At 43.4% G+C, this 23,825-nt stretch overlaps 1 protein-coding gene across 6 annotated transcripts; it reads left to right on the top strand.

Moving 5' to 3' along the window:
* Positions 1-1,977: 1,977 nt before the first annotated feature.
* On the top strand, positions 1,978-23,472 carry pou2f1b (POU class 2 homeobox 1b). 6 transcript variants are annotated; one of them, XM_076263926.1, is made up of 14 exons: positions 1,978-2,023; positions 7,103-7,168; positions 7,564-7,655; positions 11,127-11,306; positions 12,285-12,414; positions 12,886-12,977; positions 13,225-13,398; positions 13,506-13,647; positions 14,081-14,226; positions 14,778-14,957; positions 15,279-15,384; positions 15,554-15,926; positions 16,302-16,390; positions 16,654-23,472. In XM_076263926.1, exons 1-14 carry the CDS (start codon positions 1,978-1,980, stop codon positions 16,923-16,925), a joined length of 2,088 nt encoding a protein of 695 aa, XP_076120041.1. In that variant the 3' UTR covers positions 16,926-23,472. The 6 variants fall into 6 exon arrangements, with proteins under 6 accessions (XP_076120041.1, XP_076120039.1, XP_076120038.1 ...); XM_076263924.1 differs by having other exon boundaries at positions 12,859-12,977; positions 14,775-14,957; XM_076263923.1 differs by having other exon boundaries at positions 12,859-12,977; positions 14,775-14,957; positions 16,302-16,402.
* The last annotated feature ends 353 nt before the right edge of the window (positions 23,473-23,825 follow it).

The following is a 23,825-nucleotide window of genomic DNA, read 5'->3' as shown; positions in this document are numbered from 1 at the left end:
CTGTATTCTCATCACATTTCTGTACAAACAGGGAATTGGTTCTTGAATTCTTTGAACTTTGATGCTATAGTGAACCAGTCTGCATTTCCACCAGGAACCATGCATCATCAACAGAGGATGTTGCGTACATAACTGAACTGTAGAATGACATGCAAACTCTGGTTCACAGGAAAAACTAATTTTTGGTGCCGGCTCTAAAACAACATTATATTTTCCGAACCCACCTTTTATTGAGTCGAAATTCTCCAAATGGTTCAACATCTGGACCGTGAACCAGAATGGAGCCGGTTCTCTGTTGTTGGAAAAGAGAACAAGTGGTCCTGGAGAGAAGTAATAAACTTTAAGAAATGAACATTCAAAATTACATTTTGTCGTATCATATCATGTCAAATCATAACCGCAAATGTCAAATGTTGAGATTATAGTTAATTGTATCAAAATGTATGCATTTTCTTTTTATCAGAACTGTTCCTTGCATACCAGAAAAAGATCAATAAATGGGGTTCAGCTGTTTCATTTAAATGCTATACTTTATTTAAAAACACTCAAGTGGGCTATGATATGGAAATAGTCTATTCAAACATCACAAAATATTAAGCATCACTGTCAACAAATCTTTTTGATTAAATTGAAGCCACATGTAGGCTATCAACTTATGTAATGCAAGAAAAGCAAATTGAGTGTCTGCAACATTCTGTCTTTGTTAAGATACGGCAGTGTTACTTTATAGGAGATTAATGAAGTGCTCTGAGTAGTTCTCTGTGACCTTGTTTTGTGATGAGTATGATGGACTGCAGGTTCAAGCACAAACACAAACAATATTTTGTGCACAAATGCGCATGAAAACACAGAGCAGTTTCCAGAGGCAAAGTCGACAAAGACTGTACTATGACACACAACAATTGTTAAAAGTAATAATCAGGATCATACCAGTGACAGTAATAACGTTGATGCAGGCCAAATAGACTAGAAGTGAGAGGCCTTTAACGTGGTCTGATATCAGACATAGATGAAGAGTGCAAAAGTGAATGGGTCCAACCAATACATTTAACCTGTGGGACAATGTTGTTATTTATCCCCCATTGATTCATAGTGACATAAGAGACATGACTGGATCATGGTTTTCACTCTGTACATCCCATGTCATTTAAAGACTTAATGCAGGATGACAGCTGGAATAAATTATATTAATCCAACACATAAAATCCACACCCAGTAGTAGCCTACCACTTTGATATCCCAAGGATGTGTCCCAATCCAACAAAAAGAGAAAATGCAGATATCACACACACAAAAGTAGGCTAGTGGTCACAGGCAATCCACATTTCCTATGTGGGACAAGTCTGAAATATGTAAGGGAGAAGTCTATGGACTCATGTCACATTCTCAGGTCAGGGTTTAATGTAGCCTAGACTAGGCCTACTACATCCTATTTTCAGTAGCCAATTTTACCACTTACACTTTTGTTGCTGCTATGTTAGGCCTTAGTCAAGCACACCTATCTTTGAGGAAACTACCAAAATGCAAGTAAAAATGCAATACAATGTGTTCCAGCGTTTTAGAAAGGAGCTAGGCTACAATGTGCGAAGGCATAGCCCGTAGGCTATCTACGTCGGCTCCATAGGCCTATCTGAACATTTAAAAAGATGATATTTTACTTTTTATGGTCTACATCAGTGAGAGAATTCGTTTGTCTTATTAGAGGGCATAGAACTAGGCCAGGTCATAGCCTACGTCTTAAGTTCTGGTGTTGACTCAGGCTATGAATTTGCTATTTGAAAGTTGCGTGCCATTGAAAGTAACGTGAGGAATTTAGATAAGAAGCTCCTATCTCTCCGTGTCTATTCTACATTAAAACATCTAACACATAATGTCTCGAGAAGACCGCAACGGAAAATAGCCTAACGTTTCATGTGGTGGTGGGGCAGGGTGTTGGTTTTTTGTATAAGGGTTGGGATTTCGGGTTAAATATTCAAAATGGCGGACGGAGGAGCAGCGAGTCAAGATGAGAGTTCAGGACCAGGTAATCATTACAGCATTTTACATATTCATATTCATATTCAAAAACTCTTTCTCTCAACCCAGATAAGAATGGAGGATGAATGTAAACAAAAATATTTTATGTAATGTCTATGCACTGTAGGTTTTGAATTAACCATTGCAAGCGGATAATTCACTGTGGGGAAACTAGCAAGGCACTGCGACGGCAAATTAAATGGGAAAACTGCCTCTGTGTGATTAGAGGGCTAAGCGCGTTACATATTCATATCGCCGCTGAGCAAATGCGATTTAGCATATTTTATTAGTAATCGGTGACACAACTTTTGTTTGTTACCTGGCCATATTCAGGTGATGTTCAAAACCAGTGTTGAATCATAACTAGCTAGCTTGCTAGATAAGAGGTATCTAGCTAGCAGCTTGCTAACGCTAGGCACATCGGCTTTGTGTTTTCGTATTGTGTCATGAACCATTCCCCGATAAAGGTTTGCATATTCATTCGCCTCCTATCGGATAGGGTCTTCGCATACGTTTACAATTGAAATAAAAGATTGACAACAACACAGGTCCTGTATGATTTAGCACAGTCTGAAGATTGAGTGTAGCGTGATTTTTATGCCTATTCTGATCAGCCTTTGTGCTCGTTGCAGGCGTGTAGCCTGTTGTGTTATTCATGTGGGCCTTCTGGACCAGAGAATGCGGTGTTCAGCATATTCTATCAGAATGAATCCATTTAACGCGTCGCATAGCTGAATGCGAATCTCATGTACTACCTCCCTAGTTATCATTTGTTAATAAGAAGAAACTCACTTAGCTACTCAGTTGGTAGCACATTTAATTATCCTTAGAGCCATGTTGCTTTTTGGTTTAATGTAGCTAACGTTAGTCACATTGTTTTACAGTAGCGTTAGATTAAGCTAAATTGGTGCTGCTAGCTTGCTATCACAGGACGATGATGTCTTGAGTGGATAAGCCAGGCACATTTTTTAATTATACTGATATAATATATGGCTTTAAAACTATTAAGCAGACTTTAGTACGTCACAACAGTGTAACGAGCTAGCTGTAACATTCAGTTCACGGATAGACTAACATAGCTACATCTGGGAAAGCTAACTAGCTAGAATGTATTTGCCTGTGTGTTACTTTGCTTTGATGAGTATTTCAGAGCAGCCCCGTTTAGAAAAGCGCAACCTTACGGCTGCTACGTTAACATTACCATTTTTATGTCGAGTAACGTTAGCATTGTTTGCCTGGACAATCTGAATGATCATATTGCTACTTGCCTAGCAGTTGTAGCTTTCAAGCTGGCTTTGACCACCTAATGTAAATTGCCTTTTTTACCTAGAACAAAGGGCCGAATAGTAATAGCCACATTAAACATATTACAATGCAAACCTAAAGTTGTGTGTGCAACAGAACTTTGAATCCGATTAAATGTGCGTTAGTAATCTTAACGTTCAGTGTTTGTTTGAGCTGAATGTGATGCATTTTTCCATCAACAATCGTTGCACCTCAGTGTACGGCGGAACTTTTAAAAACAGAGTAACAACAGAACAATTCCTTCAATCATATGCATTGTAGGACATTCAAAACGATTTAGCAAAAGTTTTTATAAATTCAGGAATTTCAGTTGCTAACTCGGTTCCCTCCAGAAATCACTTGTGCTGTTGTGTACCGCAGCTGTGTGTGGGTGGTGTTTGTTTACGACAAGTGAATACATTACATGAACTCATTAGAATGGGTAATTCGGAGAGGTGTTGCTTAAGATGGAACACACACATCTGCCTGAAATGGCCTATTTAACAATGCTTATATGATTCCCGTTATTGTGGCGCATTATTTTCACACCTGAATGCGTAATGTTTACTATTGCAGATCACGTTTTCTCAAGACGGACTGTTATATATTTTTATTTATTTAGTTATTTATCTATTTAATTTATTTATTTACTACATTAACTTTACGCAAATGGTAGCTCTCCCACTTGTTACATCTAATAGGCTCAGTGGTTTCAGGCTTTCCTCCAAGAGGGAAATTGGAAATTGTCTGCAGAAAATCGGCACTATTATTATTATTATTTTGTTTGTTTCTATCGGACTTTCTTGTCCCTCGACCGGCATAGTCATTCGAGCATAACAACCTACTGAATATTCATTAGTGCAAACATAAAAATCATGCATTATGAATAGTGGTCACACACAAATCACCCAATGTAAACGCAAATAGAAAGACATGGGCTGGCATTTCACTACTGTAATAGGGAAGGCTGCGTGTGGCTCAGTTGTTTAATAGTGCTTATTTGGACAGTAGCTGTGACAGGTGTACATGATATAAATGCATTTGTACCTCAGTTAGCCTACACATACATTTGAATTCATTTGTGTATTTAATTCTAGGTTTAATATGGTAGGCTATTTATTTAATTGTACACCCCCCCCCCCCCTCAAAAAAGAAAAGAAATACACAAATTAGTAGCTTTTATATTATATCAAGTTCATTTTTACCATTCAAGAAAGCAAGTGCCTTGCCTCTTTCTGTTTAAATGGGTGTGGAAGTTATACTTAATATTCTGTGTTCATCACTGTGGACCCTCACATCCAAACTCTCTCGAACCACTTAATCTTTCCCTACGCTATTCAGTCACCCTTTTCAATAAAACACTGTTAATGAGTTCCCCTGTTTAAAATTCACTCAAGTAAAATATTTGCATAATACATTGTTACATGTTTAGGCTTATGAAACCGTAGCAGCGGCAAAAATGGAAATGCGCTCCACTTCACTCCTCTTCACCCCCTCTTTCTTTCCCTTCTTCTAGCTAAGGTGCCAGGCATTTCTTATCTGACTCAACCCAATGTCCAGTTCTTTACATTAACACTGTCCTCCATCTCTCACTTGTTGTGGGGTTTTCTCCTTGAAACATGTTTTATATGCATATGATTGTCAGGCTGATAACGGTTTTGTAAGTTGCTAAAATGGCTTGTGTTCAAAGATCAGTTGGAGTGGAAACAAACTGTGCAAACGGCTCCTGACAGCAGTACGCCTAATAATTGTAAAAACATCCAATCTGTTCATTTTTGGCTCCTGTTGAGGAGGTAACGTTGGCCCAATTTTGGAATGAAATCTGTGTGCTGTTTTGACCAGACGGCAGCTTCTGGCCACCTGGCTGTCAGTTGGTTAGAGTGACTTCAGTTGTTTTTAACATATTTATGTAAGCCAACAAGGTTGGTGAGCTCTGCGAAAAACACCCTGCAGCTGTAAAGACCAGTTTGGCATTGTTTGAATGTTAGGAGCTGAAACATTCCCCGCAGTCACTCTGGAGTTGGCTTGGTGGTGGTGGATGTGGGGGGTGGGGGGGTGCTAGCTAACTTCAGAGCAAGTTAACTTTGCATTTGCTTTTGACACTTTGTCTGGTTTTCAGCTGACTGCCAAAGCTCAGTTTGCAAAGGCTGAATTAATTTCAGTGAGCAGAAAAAAAAGTTAATGGAATCTAGTTAATCTAAATATGCTAATCTTGCCACAGTCACACACTGTGTGTGAGTGTGTGTGTCAGAGCTGCCTGGTTTTGATCACTGGAGTGCTTGAGCGGTAGGGGGTCCTGTCATTATAATTCTCTCAGTGTGGATTAATGACAAGTTATTTATTAACGATGAAAAGTGAGTTGCCCTCCCCCCACTTTCCTTACTTTCACAGTGCAGTTGTAAGGCTTTTTGGTGCATTTAGGGAAGCAAAATCTGCTGCCTGAAACTAGTGTTTACCAGTTTGGCCTAAGACTCCTGTGAGCTTTCTATCTGTGCAGTGCATGATGGGAATGTCTCTGCTTACCTTTGCTTCTAATTATAATGCCTTCACTCTTTCAGTAATTGGGCCCGTGCCACCTCCCCCACTTGCCCACTCTCTCTCTCTCCCTCCCTAGCTCGTTCCCTGCTCTCTTCCTTTTCCCTCCAAAGCCATCCAATTAATATGCTAATGAGCTGATAAATATTTATGGCGGCTTTAAATTATGCAGAAAGCTTTCAGAGCCCTGTGTGAAATGAATTGCTCGCAGGACTTCAAAGTGTTGCGCCGCTAACGAGGCAGGGGGAAATTTGCATACGGCTTTAATCAGCTGAATACTGATTGTGCTTCGTTATGGCTGCTGCCAGCTGCACTCTTTGTTTCTGTTTCAATCCCGAAAAAAAAGAGAGAGGGAACTTTTTTCACACTCGAGTTGCCGTGACGATCATGGCACGAAAAGAGAGGGAGAGGGAGGCAGAGGAGAGAGGAGAAAAAAACGGTAGCGATTGAGAGAACAGCGTTGCAGTCATCATCTCTACTGTGCCACTTTAGCGTGTGCAGAAGACCCTACTGTGGACATCTTGCTGTTTGGTTTGTTTGGGACGATCGCGTTTGCATCTTCGGACTGTGTCCGCATACCGTCGAGGCCCAATCGCTTGTCGGAGCTTTTCCCATCTCTTATCTTGAGTTTGCATCTGCTGGAAGAGACCTGCGCTGCTACTTGCCATCCTTGAAAGCCATGCTGGAAAGTGCAGGTGCAGCTTTGGCGGGTGAGTTGTAAAAAAAGGGTGTGGGTGTGCTAAGGCATTTAAATCTACGCAGGCTCTGCCCTCCAGAGATTCAGCCTCGGCTTGTCTATTCAAGTTTGCATACAGTGATTTCCCTTTTTTTCCCTTATCCTTATTTTGTTTTCTTTTTCTCTCTGCGTGTGGATAGTCAGCCCGTGTTTCTTGAAATTGTCAATTTGATTGAATTGCCAGTGTCCAGTTTGTTCAACACACCCTGGTGTGGCTGCTGGTGCATGAGATGGTATTGCTGCCGTGTGTGACAGTTGAATAGGAGAATGTCTGTGATCCAAATCAGTCATTGGAGTGAAGTGGTCCATGCAGCTGGCGAGTGAGGGCTAGCATGGGCCAGATTAGAGTGGTCCGGAGGCTCTGTTTCGGGATGTGGGGTCGTGCCACACGTGGGTGGGCTGGGTCGGCTGAATGGCTGCTTTACTCATGGAAATGAACTGGGATTTTTTTTTTTTTTTTCTTTTTTTTTTTTTTTAATTCTTTTTGGTGAGCACTCGGCTGAAGTGTGTGCCCTGTCTCCTTCATTTCAGATTCTAAAATGAGTAATCCGTCTGAATCGAGTAAATGTGCAATGGAGAGTGGCGACGGAAACACAGGTGAGTTCACCTGCCGTGCCCCACCTCATCACCACCACTCCAGCTCCCTGCCACACCTCTGGATATTCACCTGCCCCAGGGTTTTTATTTTACTGTGTTGCGTTGTGTGTTCAGTAATTGGGTTGTGCACATCTTCAAACTCGACTTCATTCCTTTGTTAACCAACAATGGAAATTGTTGGCTTTTTTTTTATTTATTTTTTTATCCTTATTACATTGGCAACATTTCTTGTTATAAACAAGATAATAATTTTTCCAAAAAGCCCTGTGTCTGTGTCTTTATGAGGGCATGCAAGAGTGAGAATGTTTCAAGTGGATGAGGGGTGTGTGTGTGCAGGTTAATGCGAGGGTCTGAGTGAGTGGATCTTAACCCCTCTTCTCTCTATCCCTCTCCAGGTGCCCAAACAAATGGACTGGACTTTCAGAGACAGACAGTGCAGACAACAAACGCAATCACCAACGCACACGCACAAGCTCTGCTCCAACAGGTACAGAACACATACACACACACACACACACACACACGCACGCACAAGCTAAGCTCCAACAGGTACAGAGCACATACATACACACACGCACACAATTTCTGCTCCAACTGGTAGAGAGCACATACACACATGCAAAAATCATGCTCGGACATAGTGTGTGTTCACACAAAAAAACAACCTGTACCAACAAGTAATGTTTGCTCACTTACACTAAAAGCCTTACCTTGGCAGGTAGTACACACACAGACCCACACACAAAAGCTTTGTTCAAACGCCTGTAGGAATGTGCAGATGTCTCGGGGGGGGGGGGGGGGGGGGGGGGGGGTCATTGTTCTTCCCTGACATGACGCGTCCTGTCCACACAGCTCAACAACTGCCATGTTATTATCATACCTCTACGAGGCTCCCAGCTGCCGGCTGTGACTATGGATGAGTGTGTGTATGTGCACACATGCATATTCTTTGTTTTCTATGGACTTTATTAATACTGTGTATTAGAAAAAAAGCCTTGGTTGTGAGTGTGTGTGTGTGTGTGTGTGTGTGGGTGAGTGAGTGCGCATGCATGTATTTTCATATGTCATATTTATGAACATGTAGCCTATATTAAAGAAGAAAAGTAATCTTTGTTTGCAAGGGGATGTGTGAGCGTGTGTTTGCCTGGACTGGTCTGAAGGGGATGTGAACTGTTCAGACAGTTAGACTGAGCGGTATCAGGCTGAGTTCTACCAGAGAGAGAGAGAGGGAGAGGGAGAGAGCTGTAGCAGTAGCAGTGCCTGCCATCACCCAGCAACAAGGGAAATTAATCAGCCCTGTATGCTAATTAGCTGCTCCGCAGTTGCTCGGAAACAGATGGTGGAGAATATGCAAATCTATGCAGAATTATTACATGCACAGCATTACCGCCTTTTTTCCTTTTCGTTTTTTCCCTCCTTTAATTAACATAGCCTGCCTCCCCTTTTCCTCCTTCAAGTCTCAGTTGACTGCGTGATGTTCCTAACCAGCACCATCCTTTTCAAACACTCTTTATGTAAGGCCCCACATTTCACTGTTTCGATGAATATGGGCGAGGCAGTATTTCGAGTGTCTTCCTCAAATATTTCCTGCCTGAAGTGAACGGAAATGTTGAGCCCTGCGTAGCAGTGTATGGCAACCTAATTAACCCTCAGTCCGAGCCTTAATCCGAACAAGATTTTCTTCCCCATCAAAAGCAGTCAGTGTGCACAAACCCCAGTGATGTGAGTCGGGTCAAAGAGAACTCGCTAAATCCCCTCAAAGCGTCGCGCCTCAGTGTCACAGGGCAGTGAGTAGCATTCCACCCCCCAATCCCCACCCCACCCCGCTCCAGGGTGATAAGTTGTACATCCAGAAGAATTTATGCAAACGGAGCAGCTTTTCTAGTAAAAATGAGAACTTGTAGAGCGTCAGAAGGGCGCTTTGGTTGACTGCATTTCACTTACTTCCTGGCATTTTGCTCAGTGCGAGACTACATGACACGTCAGGAAACCACCTTTCTTAAATTTAATTTTTGTTTCAGAGTTCAAATGCCTATAAAATGTTTGTACATATAAAAATGAAGGTTTCAGGTGATTTTGTGGGAGCTTTGTAATGAGTGGGTTACAACCGTCTATGCCGTCTTCATCTAAAAAACAAACAGGATGGTTGAACGCACAGTGATCATAGAGTAAGTAAAGGCTCTTTTTCACAAACATTTAGAATTTAGAACTCCTGACCCTGAGTAGATCTCACCCCGCTGAGATTGACCACTTGACCCTTTCCTCTGGCCTGTGACTGAGTGACCTTTGACCTCTGCGCTGTGTTCTGCTCCTAGTTTAAGACGGAGGAGGCTGACGAGCCGGTGGCCTCAAGCCAGGCGGGGCCGCTGCCTCAGACCCAGCTCATGCTGGCTAGGGGACAGATCGCTGGAGTAAGTGGCATGCTGCCCCATGCTGCCTGCTCATGGGACAGGAAGGTGTGTGTGTGTGTGTGTGTGTGTGTGTGTGTGTGTGTGTGTGTGTGTGTGTGTGTGTGTGTGTGTGTGTGTGTGTGTGTGTGTGTGTGTGTGTGTGTGTGTGTGTGTGTGTGTGTGTGTGTGTGTGTGTGTGTGTGTGTGTGTGTGTGTGTGTGTGTGTGTGTGTGTGTGTGTGTGTGTGTGTGTGTGTGTGTGTGTGTGTGTGTGTGTGTGTGTGTGTGTGTGTGTGTGTGTGTGTGTGTGTGTGTGTGTGTGTGTGTGTGTGGCATCACTGTTTTGGTATCACGTATCACCCAGGGCTGATAGTCAAGGTCCTTCAGGGGATCTTCCAACCTGCTTCACTTGGTGGAGGGAATTGGGTGGATCACACAACTAGGCTAAGCACCACGCCCAGCCGTAGATCTCCACGTGGAGAAATGGAGACCTCTACCTCTACCCTTGCGGCTCTCAAAGGCCCAGTTTTGTGACGTAGTAGAAGGTCGGACAAGACTCCTTTTTTTTTTCTTTTTTTTTTTTCTTCCTCACTCTTCCAGCGTCCACTCACATCTCTGTTGTCCAGCCTTCCAATACTTCACAAAAAGTGGAGCTTCGAGGTGGAGTAATGGGGTTAGCCCCGACTCTACACTAGTTGTGATGATGGCTCCGTCCAGCGGCCCTGCACCGAAGCTCATCTCTTCCATGTTGTGTTTTTTTTAATCGCTGGGGCTTGAAAAGTCAGCTCATCCAAGCCACTCCACCTGGTGCTTTCCTGGGGCTCCTGCAGGATTAGAAGCCTTCACACTTAGTTGATCTCCAGAAGGCTTGCCAGTGCCTGCTTACCATGTGTTAATAGCCTAATATAAATGACCACATATTAGCATTAAGTTGGCTTAATTTGGTTCATCTGGTTACAGTAAACACTACCCGGCTTTTTGCGTGTTGTGTGTATGGTTCAGCACGGGCAAAATCGGGTCACGTGATGGTGCCGCTGCCCTTGTTGGGTTATGACTGGAGACGTGGCAAGAGGATGAGGGACAAGAGAGGCCTGGTTTTGTTTCCCATCTGTCATCAGAGTGCCATGTGCTCTGCGTGCCCCTGCCAGTCAAGCGTTCAACCGGCGCGAGGCCTGTATAAGGCAGGAGTGTGCCTCTGGGCGGCGACAACCTCCCCGCTGTCACCGGTCACCAGTCGGTCTGTGTGTCATTCTTGCACGATGGTGTTTTTGTGTCTGTCTGAAATAATCACTTCACTGCGGAGGCGGTGCTACTCATCACATACACGTTTAGTGCTGCTCACACGCGTGTCATCCACACATTGAATTTGACATTCACCTGGTGTATTGTGTTTTTTCTATTTATTATCTGCCTCAAACATCAGTAGATGAGCCATTTGTGTGAAGTTAATGTTTATCTGCCCATAACCATAACTCTCTCCCTCTCTCTCTCTCTCTCTCCCTCTCTCCCTCTCTCCCTCTCCCTCTCTCCCTCTCCCTCTCTCTCCCTCTCTCTCTCTCTCTCCCCTAGTTGACTCTGACTCCGGCGCAGCAGCAGTTATTGCTGCAGCAGGCCCAGGCTCAGTTGCTGGCGGCGGCCGTGCAGCACTCAGCCAGCCAGCAGAGCAGCACCAGCGGGGCCAACATCTCTGCCTCCGCAGCCACACCCATCACCCAGATCCCCCTGTCCCAGCCCATCCAGATCACGCCTGTAAGAGAGACACGCTGGCCCCCCTTTTTACCCTTCCTCTCATCATGGGGGCTTGGGGGGGCGGGGTGGTTGGGTATGGCGGGTTTAGTCAGGGGTGAAATCATGTTTAGGGGCAAACCGTGCCTGTGCGTGGGGGCTTTATGACTGCAGGTTTTCAGTTACAGTATTAGGTGCCCTTTTGTGAGTGGATAGTTGGGAGGATTGGTTTGTTCCTGTATTCTGCTCCCGTTGTGCATTACGTTACTCTGGGAAAGACAAACAAACAAAACGCATGTGCTGCTGTGGAATTCCCCTACCCACCCACTGGAGCCACACTGGTAACACTCAAGTGCTTTGTGTCCATATTGATTTGCTTAACTGAACCTGTTAACAAGGAAATGGCGTGAATGAGTGAGTGAAATCACTTGCCTTGGTGAAAGGAGTGGGCCAGAAAAACTCACAGCTGCTTCCACTTGCTGAGCCTGAAACTGAGCCTGAAACGCTTCTATCTCTCTATACAGAACAACGCAGGCTAGCTGAGTTCAAAACTTAATGTGTCTGTCTAGCTGGGAATTTTTTATTCTAAATGACCCAGATTGTCTCAGGCATATAATGAGGGTTTATTCATTTAACATGAGATGATTTCATAATGTCAAGGATAATAACTGGGATGTGATAAGTTTAGCTATAATTAGGACAGGAAAGATGAGTAGCCATGCTGTGTAAAGTGACAGAATAAGGCAGCTGCTGTAAAACTTCAAAAAGGCAGATATGGGTATTTTTCATGCTGGGATCCAGAAAGAGTTCTAATGTTGAACAGTAATTAAAGTTGATATCTTCGTCTCCTCTGAAATGCGGTTGTGATGTATAACTGTTAGACTGTCTTGACACTTTGTTTCTTTTACTTTAGAAACTTTATTCCTTTTACCCTTAGAATTATGTCCCGATGATAATGTGTGCGTATGTGTATGTTTGTGTGTGTTGGGATGGGATATGCAGCAGCTGCAGCAGCTTCAGCAGCAGAACCCCAACCTGCAGCAGTTTGTGCTGGTGCAGCCGGGGCTGCCCATCGCCACCCAGCTGCAGCCGGCGCAGTTCATCATCTCCCAGACGCCGCAGGGCCAGCAAAGTATGCACCGCGACGCGCACCCACTCGCACCACACTACACACTCACACCACACTACACACTCACACCACACCGCCACACACTGCTTTGCACCACACCGCATGGTCCTGCACCACACCGCATGGTCCTGCACCACACCGCATGGTCCTTCACCATACCACTTTGCATTGCCATGTCCTGCATCCAGTGAAGATCCACAGACAGACAGAGCAGAAACAACCAACCACATTTAATATTGTGTATTTTAAAATGCATGGAAAGATGCATACATCTGACCTCTATTAAGAGATCTGCAAAAACATTACAAAAGATGCATACAAAACAAAATGTTACAAAGCATATGCAGACGTAGCACACTTTAAAGACGTGGCTCCTCTCAGGGGCACAAGTGTGCATACTACTCTGTCACTCACCTCTTTGATTTTTGTTGTTGGGTTCTTTATAAGCTCCCTTCTTCTCCAATCATCAATTAGGTCTCCTGCAGGCCTCCAACCTACTAACACAACTACCTCAAAGCCAAGCCAACCTCCTGCAGACCCAACCCAGCATCACCCTCGCCACCCAGGTAAAGAGACTACAAACCCCACAATCCTCTTCTCTCCGTTTCTCAAATTGTTCTTAGTTTTATTGGAATGCCATGTGCTAGCACTTTTCATGGCTTGTAAAATAATAATAATAATAATAATATGTTTTATTTATATAGCGCCTTTCTCAGACTCAAGGTCACTTTACAAAGTCAGCACTAACAAAGCAAAATGTTTGCTTGTTTTTTTCTTGCATTTTTTTCACTCTGCTGTGTGGTTGTGCTGTAGCCCGCGACCCCAACTCGCACGATAGCAGCTACCCCCATCCAGCCCCTGCCCCTCACCCAGAGTACACCAAAGCGCATGGACACCCCCAGTCTGGAGGAGCCCAGTGACCTGGAGGAGCTTGAGCAGTTCGCCAAGACCTTCAAGCAGAGGAGAATCAAACTGGGCTTCACTCAGGTACACACACAGACAGACACAGACACACTCACTGAGAAATACAGTGCATTCCCATCCCCCTCTTTGTCTATCTTTTCATTAACATGTGTTGTGTATATTGTTTTCAGGGGGACGTTGGCCTTGCCATGGGAAAGCTTTATGGCAATGACTTTAGCCAAACCACCATCTCTCGATTTGAGGCCTTGAACCTGAGCTTTAAAAACATGTGCAAGTTGAAGCCTCTGCTGGAGAAGTGGCTCAACGATGCAGGTATGTCTCTCCTCTGGCTACGCTTCACACAAGAGAACAAACAGACCAGGATATTAGATGGGAGAACCATCTGTGTAGTGATTGTGTGAGTGCATGTGTGTGTGTGCATGTCTTCGTGACTGCAGGTGCATTTTTAAATTTGACAGATGTTTGTCAGATGTGACAATATGTTGAATGAGTGTTAATATTTGTGTGAATGATGAGAGTTTCCTGTGCCTCTACTTTAGTCAGCCTGGTTTCACAATATCAACCTACTGTACTATCTTCCATACTGCCATCTTTTTACAGTTAATCCCCTAACAGATAATAGATAAATCTGTATGTCAGTGTATAGTAGAAGTAAGCGTGCTCTCCTCATGGCTGTTCTGTGCTGTGGTCGACCCATGGTCCTTACCTCCATCCCTGTGCGCTTCTCTGCGTGCTGTGTGTGCAGAGAACCTGACGTCTGACCAGGCCCTGTCCAGCCCCAGCTCCCTGGGCTCCCCAGGCCTGGGCATGGAGGGGCTGAACCGCCGGCGCAAGAAGAGGACCAGTATCGAGACCAACATCCGTGTGGCCTTAGAGAAGAGCTTTCTAGAGGTGAGCGATCAAGGACCTCCAGAGCCTCAACAAGCAGGCATGAAATTGTAGGGTACTGTTTGTAACTGGGGGCTTTTGTTCATTTAGCAAAATATCCGTTTTAACGTTGACGAGGTGTAAGGATCTGCATGCGTGTAATACAACAATTACTGAGAGTAGTTTTAGAGATCTAATCTTAAATCAGGGCTTGAGGGTTTGTCATTGATTTAGTAGCATTGAAGAGTGTGTTGTTCTTTCTAGAAGTGGCAACAAAAATGAATCAATATAGAATTGTATGGTTCTTGTTTCTAGGGATGATGTTACTGCATTTTAGTGCTTTTCACTTAGTTATTAATGCATTTTATGTTATGAATCGCTGAAATGTGTATATTCAGTAAAAACTGTTTTAACCTCCATTCTGCCAAAGAAGCTATCAGAGCAAGCCATTGTTTTTGTCAGTCAAAGGAACATAATGTTATATTTTCGGAGCTGTGTCCTTCATGGCCTACAGTGTAGTGCTCCCCGTATTGAAAGGGCGTTTGTGCCCGACGCGTTTTGTCCTCTTCAAGCAGAACCAAAAACCTACCTCTGAGGAGATCACCATGATCGCCGACCAGCTCAACATGGAGAAGGAGGTGATCCGCGTATGGTTCTGCAACCGCCGGCAGAAGGAGAAGAGGATCAACCCCCCCAGCAGTGGCAGCAGCGGCACCACCCCCATCAAAGCAATCTTCTCCCCCTCCAATCCCCTGGTATGGCTGCCTCCACTGTACTTTTCTAATTGAAAAATGTCTGCAATTCTGTCAGTGCTTTACTAGTAATATGAAATGATATAAGTATATGGAAAAAAACGACTGGCTAGGAATTACAGCTTTGAGTGGATGTTACGGTTTGGGGTGGCTTGTTATTTGAAGTTTCAGCCAAGGTGGTGTCCCATGTTTATAAACACATGGTCAGTAGAAAGAGCAAAGGATTATTTAAATGAATTAAAGCCTTGGGGTCATTCAATGTACAATCACATAACTGTAAGTCCTCGTTTAAAGGTGTGTGTGTGTGTGCCTTGTGCGTTTCAGGTGTCCAGCACGGCGAGCCTTGTGAGCAGTAACACACCGACCACACTGACTGTAAACCCAGCTTTGCCTCTCACCAGCACGAGTGTCTCTGGCCTCACCTTCACTGGTAAGATGCCATTCACCTTCGCTGGTAAGAAGCCAATCGCACACTGCCTCAAGTTTGCTCAAAAGACTTATGCAGGCTGATTTCCAAGTAGAACACCTAATTTTAGCTAAAACTAGAGGCTTAGCTCAACTGTGCTGTTATGATTTAACACCCCCCCCCCTTTCTTTAGGCACAACCATCACTGCAGCCCCTACCAACACAGCCTCTGTCATCTCTGCTACACCCACCCTGGTCACTACAGCAGCCTCTGCCAGCTCACCCTCACTAAGCCCGTCCCCAACCGGGGCATCACTGCAGACGTCTGTCGGCGACTCGGGCGGCGGGCCCCAGGAGGGTTCTGGCGGGAGCGTGGTGTCCCATGCCCCGACCCCGGCCTGCACGCTGGCGTCGGCTCTGAGCTCGGGCCAGGTGATGGTGGCGGCGCCAGGGCTCTCGGCCGCTCTACAGGGGGCACAGCTCCCCACCAGCGCCAGCCTCGCCGCCATGGCGGCCGCCGCAGGCCTCAACCCCGGCCTCATGGCCTCCTCACAGTTCACCCCTGGGTAGGTGTGTGTGCGTGTGTGTGTGTCATGGCCTCCTCACAGTTCACCCCTGGGTAGGTGTGCGTGTGTGTGTGTGTCAACTGTTGCCTAAACTCTGCAAATAATGACAAATAATGTAATTGGTCATGTATTTTGCTGGTTAATTCAACTGATTTTTTTTTTTTTTTTACTTTTTTTGACTTTTTTTTTTATGAAAATGTTTGTGTATATATGTTTTTGTAGATGTATGTAGAAGTTTGTGGCTTTTTCAACCAAGATTTCAGCATGCTTCTTCACAATTACAAAAATGTAATGCAGTGTTGACTGATGTTTAAGCTTAAAAAACAAACTATATTTTGTAATTTGTTTGTTCTTTGTGGTCTGTGTTCTCTGCAGGGGGGCCTTGTTGAGTCTGGCACCAGGAGGTTTGGGCAGCGCTCTGAGTCCTGCACTGATGAGCAACAGCACCTTGGCCACTATCCAAGGTGTGTGGAGCGGCAAGTACACCAACTTTCTGCATTAACACAAACAGTAGCCACACCTACACGTGTCCCTTACCCCCTCTGGGAAACTCATCCAAGGTGGTATTTAAGCCCTTCATAGTGGAGACTTTTAATTAATCGGGTTCTTGTTGTGCCTTCTGAGGGTAACTACACAGCATCATACCCACTGACTCAATATATTCAAAGAAATTCTGTATATTTTGGTGACCAATGTTTACTTGCTTTTGTTTTTTCCCTCTCTACAGCGTTGGCCTCTAGTGGAACTCTGCCCATCACTTCTCTGGATGGCAGTGGGAACCTGCTGTTTGCCAACGCCAGCGCGGGCAGCACGCCCAACCTGGTGACGGCGCCACTCTTCCTCAACCCGCAGAACCTGTCGCTGCTCGCCAGCAATCCTGTCAGCCTGGTATCTGCCGGCGGTGCCAACCTGCAGCTCACAGCCGATGCCCACCAGAGCGTGGTTACCACAGCCGCTATGCCCGCCTCCACCATAAGCACCGCCTCCAAGGCACAGTAAAGCCGCGGGGAGTTGACGGAGCCCTTGTGCCCCGCACCTTCCTCCTCCATCATCATCATCATCATCATCATCATCATCATCTCTCCTCTTGCTTCCTTCCTTATCCTCTACTTCTCTTCTGCATCCTGAGCTGTCTCGAGACTCATTATTTAATCTCTCTGCTGCCATCCAAAAAGGACACTAAAAAAGAAAGGATTTTTAAGAAGTGTTCTCCTAGCATTAACTCCAGAATGTTGGGGGGGGGGGGTTTATAATTTTTGTTTTTGGGAGGGGTGTGTCCTACGGGTTACTGACATCATGCCTGAGTGGAGTGTGTCTCTGACTCTGACCCACTGGATGACCTGCAGAAGGTGTTCTTAGATAAACGAAGACCGCCTTTCCCCATCATCACGTCCTTTTCATCTTCCCTGAACTGAATCTATCCTCCACTTCTGTTTCAGAGCTGCTTTGAAGACTCTTCTAACCAAAAAAATGTGGGATCTTAACCTTTTTTTTCTTCATTTTCCTGAATGATCACTTGTGATCCTAGTGTAAGGTCCACTGTCATTTCCCAGTGAGAGGTACTGTATCACAGGCCTTTTACATCGTTCATATCTAATTTAACTTTTCTTTTTTGGTTCTCTATCTTTCATTTTTTTTTTTTTTTTATATATATATAGCCCTTGGTGTAAAATCTCTTGCAGGATGAGCAGACTAATAGTGATCGCTTACGCGGAATCCTGCATAGAGGTCATCAGCTGCGTCTCATAGCTTTATGTGTGATGAACAGATGAGCTTTGAGACCTCAGTTGGCGAATGATATGTTGGGCGAAACAGTTTTTCTTTTTTTATTATTATTTCTACATGAATGTTAGTCTGTTTGGTCTTCTTAAACACAGCCAATACTGTAACCTGGTCTGCTCTGAAATCGGCCAAGGCCAGTCGGTGGGCTTTTTCTTTTTTATTATGATTATTTAATTTTTAATTGTGGCGTAGTCAGCAGGAGTTATAAAGGCTGATGTCAAAGCAGCCTCAACTTTTAGGGTGAAGTCGGTGCGGTGTTAAGGAAAGGAATGCTTGTTGGTTCAAATTCTTTTTAGGGGTTTATGTTTGTTTTTCTACTTGTGCACAGTGTCTGTACCAAAAAACTGGACTAGAGAACTGCAGTCTGCCTACTCTGGAGGAGAAAATTCTTCTGTCGCACGTTGAGGTCGTTCTTTTCAAGGTCTTCAACTGGCCTTTTTTCCAAGATATACCAAAAATATTTGTTAAACTATTGCTGTATATTGTCATTGTAGTGTGTAGCTTAAGCCTAAATATTTATGAGTCAAGGCTCTGGGTAGACAGCAGGAGATTTTTAAAAATGCAATATTTTGAAGATCCATGTCCAAAGACAAACTTATTTTTTAATTTGTAAGAAAAGTTTTCCCTGCTCTTCTCTGTAGCGACAACGCAGATAACCAAAAAAAAAAGATTGCGGGGGTGGGTGTTTTGGAGCTTTAGGGCTCAGGTTTGGGGGGGTGGGTTTAGGGTGAGCAGGACACTTCCGCTGTAGCAGAGCGAGTGTGAAACAGCTGTGTGTGGTGGTTTTGCATCCCGTAGGTTACTGAGTCAAGGCCCGAGGCCTCTCACTCGCTCTCTGGTGCTTGAACTGATGAGGTGTTTTATGAGTGCAAGAGGAGAGGTGGTGGTGCATTTGCCCCACCCTCTCCCTAAAAAAAAGAAAAGTTAATATATTTGGGTTGTGTGTTAATGTGTGTGGACGCAAGCAGATGGGTTTCAAGAGAACTCCAGGACATTGCTACCAGTTACAGGGCAAGGGGTGTCCTTGGTGGTCTTTCAGAAATGTTGTGCTAGTATGAATTTGAATCCCCCCCCTTTGCCCTTTCCATTTTGGCATACTGAGAGTTGTGATCCTCTGCAGAACAGCGATAATCCAGTACTGGAGGCATTAAGGACCATAGTTAGGGCGATTTTAAAGGGGCTGTCCTTTTTTTCTCTCCTTGTTAAGTTCCCAACCGATATTCAGCCATGATGTAAAGCTTTAACCAAAGTCGTTTTCTCACTAGCTGCTGTGCCTGTGTCGAACAGTCGAGGCTGTTCACACGCTCACTAGTCTACACACTACTGACTGAAAACCCAGTTTTTTTTTCACTTACAGTTAACTTAAACTAATTCAGCTTTACAGCAAGAATTTTAAAAGTTATAAAATGACAAGAGCTTGTGCAGTATCGTGGATATCGAAAAAATAAGTAAAGCAATGCTAACTACTTTGAGCTTTTGTAAAATGAATACATCCAAAGAATCTCGGAGCCTTCTTAGAGTGCTGTTGAGTGGTTTTTGGGGTAAATGTGGGTCGGGTCACGTCTGTCATCTGCCATCTCCCTTTTGCTCATACCTTTGCCATCTTGTTGTCAGTAAGGCAGCCGCCTAATTAATAATAATAATTAAAAAAAACATTAACTGTCCTTGCAGAAGGACACCACGCTCCTGTGGTCTTGTAAAATGGTGAACCCTTTAGGAGCCTAATATATGAAAGAAGATGCCAACTTTTTTGCTTTTTGTTACTGTGCCTATGTAGAGCTTAATAGTGGTTCTTACATTTCTCTTTCTCTCAGTTCATCCTCCCTTGCTTTCTAACAGCAGCTTCACTGCCTCTTGCCTCTAAAGCAACTCTGCAGTGCTCATCTCTACTTATCATTATTTGTCATTTTTGTATGTTGTCACATTTTTTATTAAATACCTCAGCAGCACTTAGAAGAAAGGTTCACTTTAAACAACCCACCAATCAAATATTAACCTCTTTTCTATTATGAAAAACACCACCAAAAAATCCTCCACTAGAAGGAACTAATGTCAAGACAAACTACTACTGCTAGTTCAAGTACTACTACTTTTAGGGTGATTCCAGGTTAACCAGTAAAGATTATTTTATCCTACTTGCCAAAGTAAAAAAAAGCCTTTGTCTCTGCGGCTGGGTTGATGTCTCGTTGCTGCTCACTCCGCTGGTTCTGTCCTGAGGTCGCAGCTAGGCCTCATGGGATTTGTAGTTTTGTTTGTGGTTGTGTTATCTAAGTTTTAGTGCAGTAGCATGGTCATCTGGGTCAGCACAGGGGCCATGGGAAGTTACTGAAATATTTATCTGAGGAACGACTTAACGATTAGAGAGGAAAAAAAACTTTTTTTTTTCTAAATTCTATATATATACACACACATATGTAAGATATTCATATTTTATATTTGAACTATTATCAAGATTGAATGTAGTGTTTTTGTCATGCTTATTCACAAAGAAAAAAACAAAACAAAAAAAGACTTCTTGTAATAATGATAGCAATTCTCAGATCTTTTATCAAGACCAAAAATGAAACCACACCCCCTTGGGTGAGTTGCTGTCGTCAGTGGCCCTCCTGTTGAGAGGGGTGGTAGCTCTGGTGCTCCTGGTAGACAGCACCCCTGCTTTTGCTGTTGCTGGGGTAACAGACTCTAAAGCACCCATTCTTAATCTCTTTTTTTGTTCTTGTGTGTTTTTTTTTCATGATTACAGACTTGATTTTTGCAGTGTTTTTAACAATCATTTTATTTTACTTGTTTTTTTTTTTTGCCTTTAATTGTTTGTATAGCATGAGGGAGCAACATCACTGGCTTTCTTAGTTTGACAAAGCAAACAACAATTTCCCTTATCATTTATGCCTTATTGTTAATTTTTTAGGAAGATGGAAGCATTGTAGCAAAGTGTGTGTGAATGGACGAATATGTGGGAGGAACCAGGCATCCCTGCATGCATGTATGTGTGACTCACTCGATCATGCAGAATAAGGCTGAAATGACGCTGTGAGGTTTTTATTTTGTTTTTCTCTTTTTTTTTAATGGTGTTTTCAGGTTTTGTTGCTACCTATGGTTGAAATGGTGTGACATGGGACAGGTGCAACACCTGTAGATTGAAAAGCTTTACTAATAACGTGTGTGTGTGCGCGCAAGTGGCCGAGCTGACCTTAGTCTGTGGCCATGGTGCATTTGCGTTGTAATGGAGCAGATAGAATTTCCAGTTGGAGCACTTGGGGGGGGGGGGGGGGGAATAGGTTGAAAAAGGTAAGGATCTCTGTGCATTGAAGATTAGTTTCTCTTTCGAAGAGAACTCAAAATGTTCCGAGATTTAATACCACAGTGACCACTGCTTTTTTTGAAAACCTATGTGCTCCTGCTAACGTCCCCGCTACAGTGCTTGGTCTAGGACATAGAAGCTTAGAGCTGAATGCTCTAGTCTGTGATTGGTTAGGAGTAGAGCTGCTGGTGTTCTTGATGGGGTAATGTTGGATCATGTGATCATGTTGTTGGCCAGAAGTGGACGGCCTGCTTTGTGGTCGCTCTGTCTGGTTCTGGTGGTTGGTGAATGGACACAGGTGGTGCACCAGAAAAGTGGGGTAGCTGGCCTGGGAAAAGCAGCTGTTGTATACCTCATTTCTAACTCAAGGCTGAGTCAAATTTGCTTTAATCTACTTTAAACATAAAAAAGGAATAAAAAAAAAAGATACAAAAATGAATTGTCTTGTGAGAGAAGTCTGCCCATGTCTATTTAGTCTCTGGAGTGTGTGTGTGTGTGACCTGGAGGAGGCCAAGGAGAGACAGACATGCCTGTACACACAACCACACATGCTCATACTGATGAATGTCAGCAAGGAATCCGTAGTGCTGAATTTTTGTTTCCTCTATTTAAAAGATCCATTTTTTTTGTTTCTCTTGAGTTGTTAATCATTTGTTTAGAAATCAGTATTGCTATTTTTTTATGTAAATTGTTTTTTTATATATTCTATCTTTTATTGAATATCCTACCCCATTTCATTCTTTATGATTTGACAATCATGTATTTGATTTCCCATCTCTCTTACATCTGAATGTAGTTGTGAATGTGTTATGTGTGTTGGAACAGTAGGGGTGTCTGACTACTTCTCCTTGGCTTGACTTGCAAGTCTCTCACTTCTTCTCCATGGTAACCAAAGACTTACTGAAGTGATTGTATGGACTAAACCATCTCTCAGCACAACCCTGAATCAACTTACACCACCCAATAGCTGAACATTGTACACAAGCTTGTGTGCTCACGCAGACATACACTTGTTACTAAGACTCAGGGTTGTGTGGAGATGGCTAGGACTGGGCTGGTTTCTCTAACAGACATGTTGAACCCTTGCTGGGCTGGGTGAAGGTCTCGTAACACACACACACACACACACACACACACACACACACACACACACACAGGGGAGGGCCTGTATGTCCAGCATGGTGTGACGTGCCATGTTTGCATCACAGCCACAGAATGTGGTTTCCACAGCCATCATACTACACTCGAAGACTGTAGTACACTTAGCTCTGTGGACGCCGTGGACGTCTCTTGGACATGCAGTCCCCCATCCCCCCGTCTATGTGCCGTTGGACTCCTTGTGTCTGTCTCGTCTCCGTTCGGTCTCTGTCGCGGTCCTCTGCCGTTTGTGGGTTCGTTTTTTTTGGTTAGACTCATCAGCTGTGCAACTATGCATTATAGTCCTCCACTCAGTCTTGACGACACGGCTTCACCAAATGGATCCCTAACCGACCCTCTCCCTCTTGCCTAATGGCTGTACACGTTAGCGGAGAGGGTTGTGGGAATTTACAAGCTCTATCCCAAAGCAAAAATCCAAATATTACATGTATGACAAACACAGATACCAAAGACTTTTTTTCCTCTGTCTCTTTTCTTTTTTCCCGAAGCGTGAGTGTGTTATGAGACCTAGCCGAAACCCAGGTGATTTAGCTCTAACCTCAGTAATTCCAAAGCTTAGATGTATATTTTGGTATTTTTCTGAGATACTTAACGTAAAAGACGGAAAAAAAAGAAACAAAAAAGTTTGTCGTTTTCAATTTCTTGTTTGTTGGGTGTATTGCTCTTTTTTCTGTCACCGCATGGAGTTACTTACAGAACTGTCTTACTCTTGGTAGGTAAATGAAATAGTATTTTTGTATGTTTTTTGGGTGTGTCCGTGTGTGATATCAGTTTCACTGCCCAAGTTACCAAAACAAGGAAAAATGGGGAAAAAAATGTTGAAAAAAAAAACTTGTACATAACACATCAGTGGAACTCTTCAAAAGAAAGAAATGCGTCATATAAGCATTTGTTATTCTCATCTCCTGCAACTATGGCTCAAGGAATGTGTGCCCCTTTCTCTTCTAAAATTGTTATTCTTGACTCTGTAGAACTCTCACTGTTGTCATAGTGACGCTTTTTTGTGGGGCCCCGGATGTCACTGCACTGGGATACCCACCCCGCTCTTGGTTACCATGGGGACACACATCAGTGACCAGACTGTAAATGGGCTGCAACATGGTGGTGTAGTACTGAATGACTGTAGAAATTTTGAAGTATGTGAATCAGAATACATGGTAGATTGATGCATTTTTTTTGTTCTGCTGTATTGTTTTCCTTTTTTATATATTATATATATATATAAAGATAATCTTTTACTGTAGATGTACAGTTTTTTTTTTCTTTTGTTGTAAACATCATTAAACCATTTTTCAAGTGTTTTAATATTGTATCTCAGCACTGTCTTTATGTCTCGAATTTTACTGCCTCACGTGCTTCAATATAAACTCATTGAGGTTTGATTATGTCAAGTACATTGACCTAGGCTATATGTATGGCAGTTTACTGAATAGTTTTAGGTCTAACACTCATATCTTTATTTATTTTCATAGAATTGATGCATTTTTATCATTAACATCAACAATCTGTATTTCATATAAAAAGATTGATTAATTACAAAAACTAAATTTCTAAAACTAAACACTAACCTTAGAATTCATAAATTCTGAATTAAGAAGAAGGAAAAAGAACTCTCAGTGGCTATATCTGAAACAGCAACCTACATTAATTTCATCACC

The sequence above is a fragment of the Alosa pseudoharengus genome, unplaced genomic scaffold (assembly GCF_046254945.1).
Source record: "Alosa pseudoharengus isolate Yale_2024_CS ecotype anadromous, Long Island Sound unplaced genomic scaffold, YU_APseudo_1.1 YU_APseudo_1.1_scf_3, whole genome shotgun sequence".
Taxonomy (NCBI): Eukaryota; Metazoa; Chordata; class Actinopteri; order Clupeiformes; family Clupeidae; genus Alosa; species Alosa pseudoharengus.
The sequence above is the reverse complement of the archived record's forward strand: the minus strand, read 5'-3'. Positions and strand labels throughout refer to the sequence as shown.

Coding starts and splice junctions, on each gene's coding strand:
- pou2f1b (XM_076263923.1), top strand. CDS start 1,978: ATGGCGGACGGAGGAGCAGCGAGTCAAGATGAGAGTTCAGGACCAG. Junction 7,656..11,126: donor CACAAGCTCTGCTCCAACAG/GTACAGAACACA, acceptor TCTCTCCCCTAG/TTGACTCTGACTCCGGCGCA. Junction 15,927..16,301: donor TCCTCACAGTTCACCCCTGG/GTAGGTGTGTGT, acceptor TGTTCTCTGCAG/GGGGGCCTTGTTGAGTCTGG.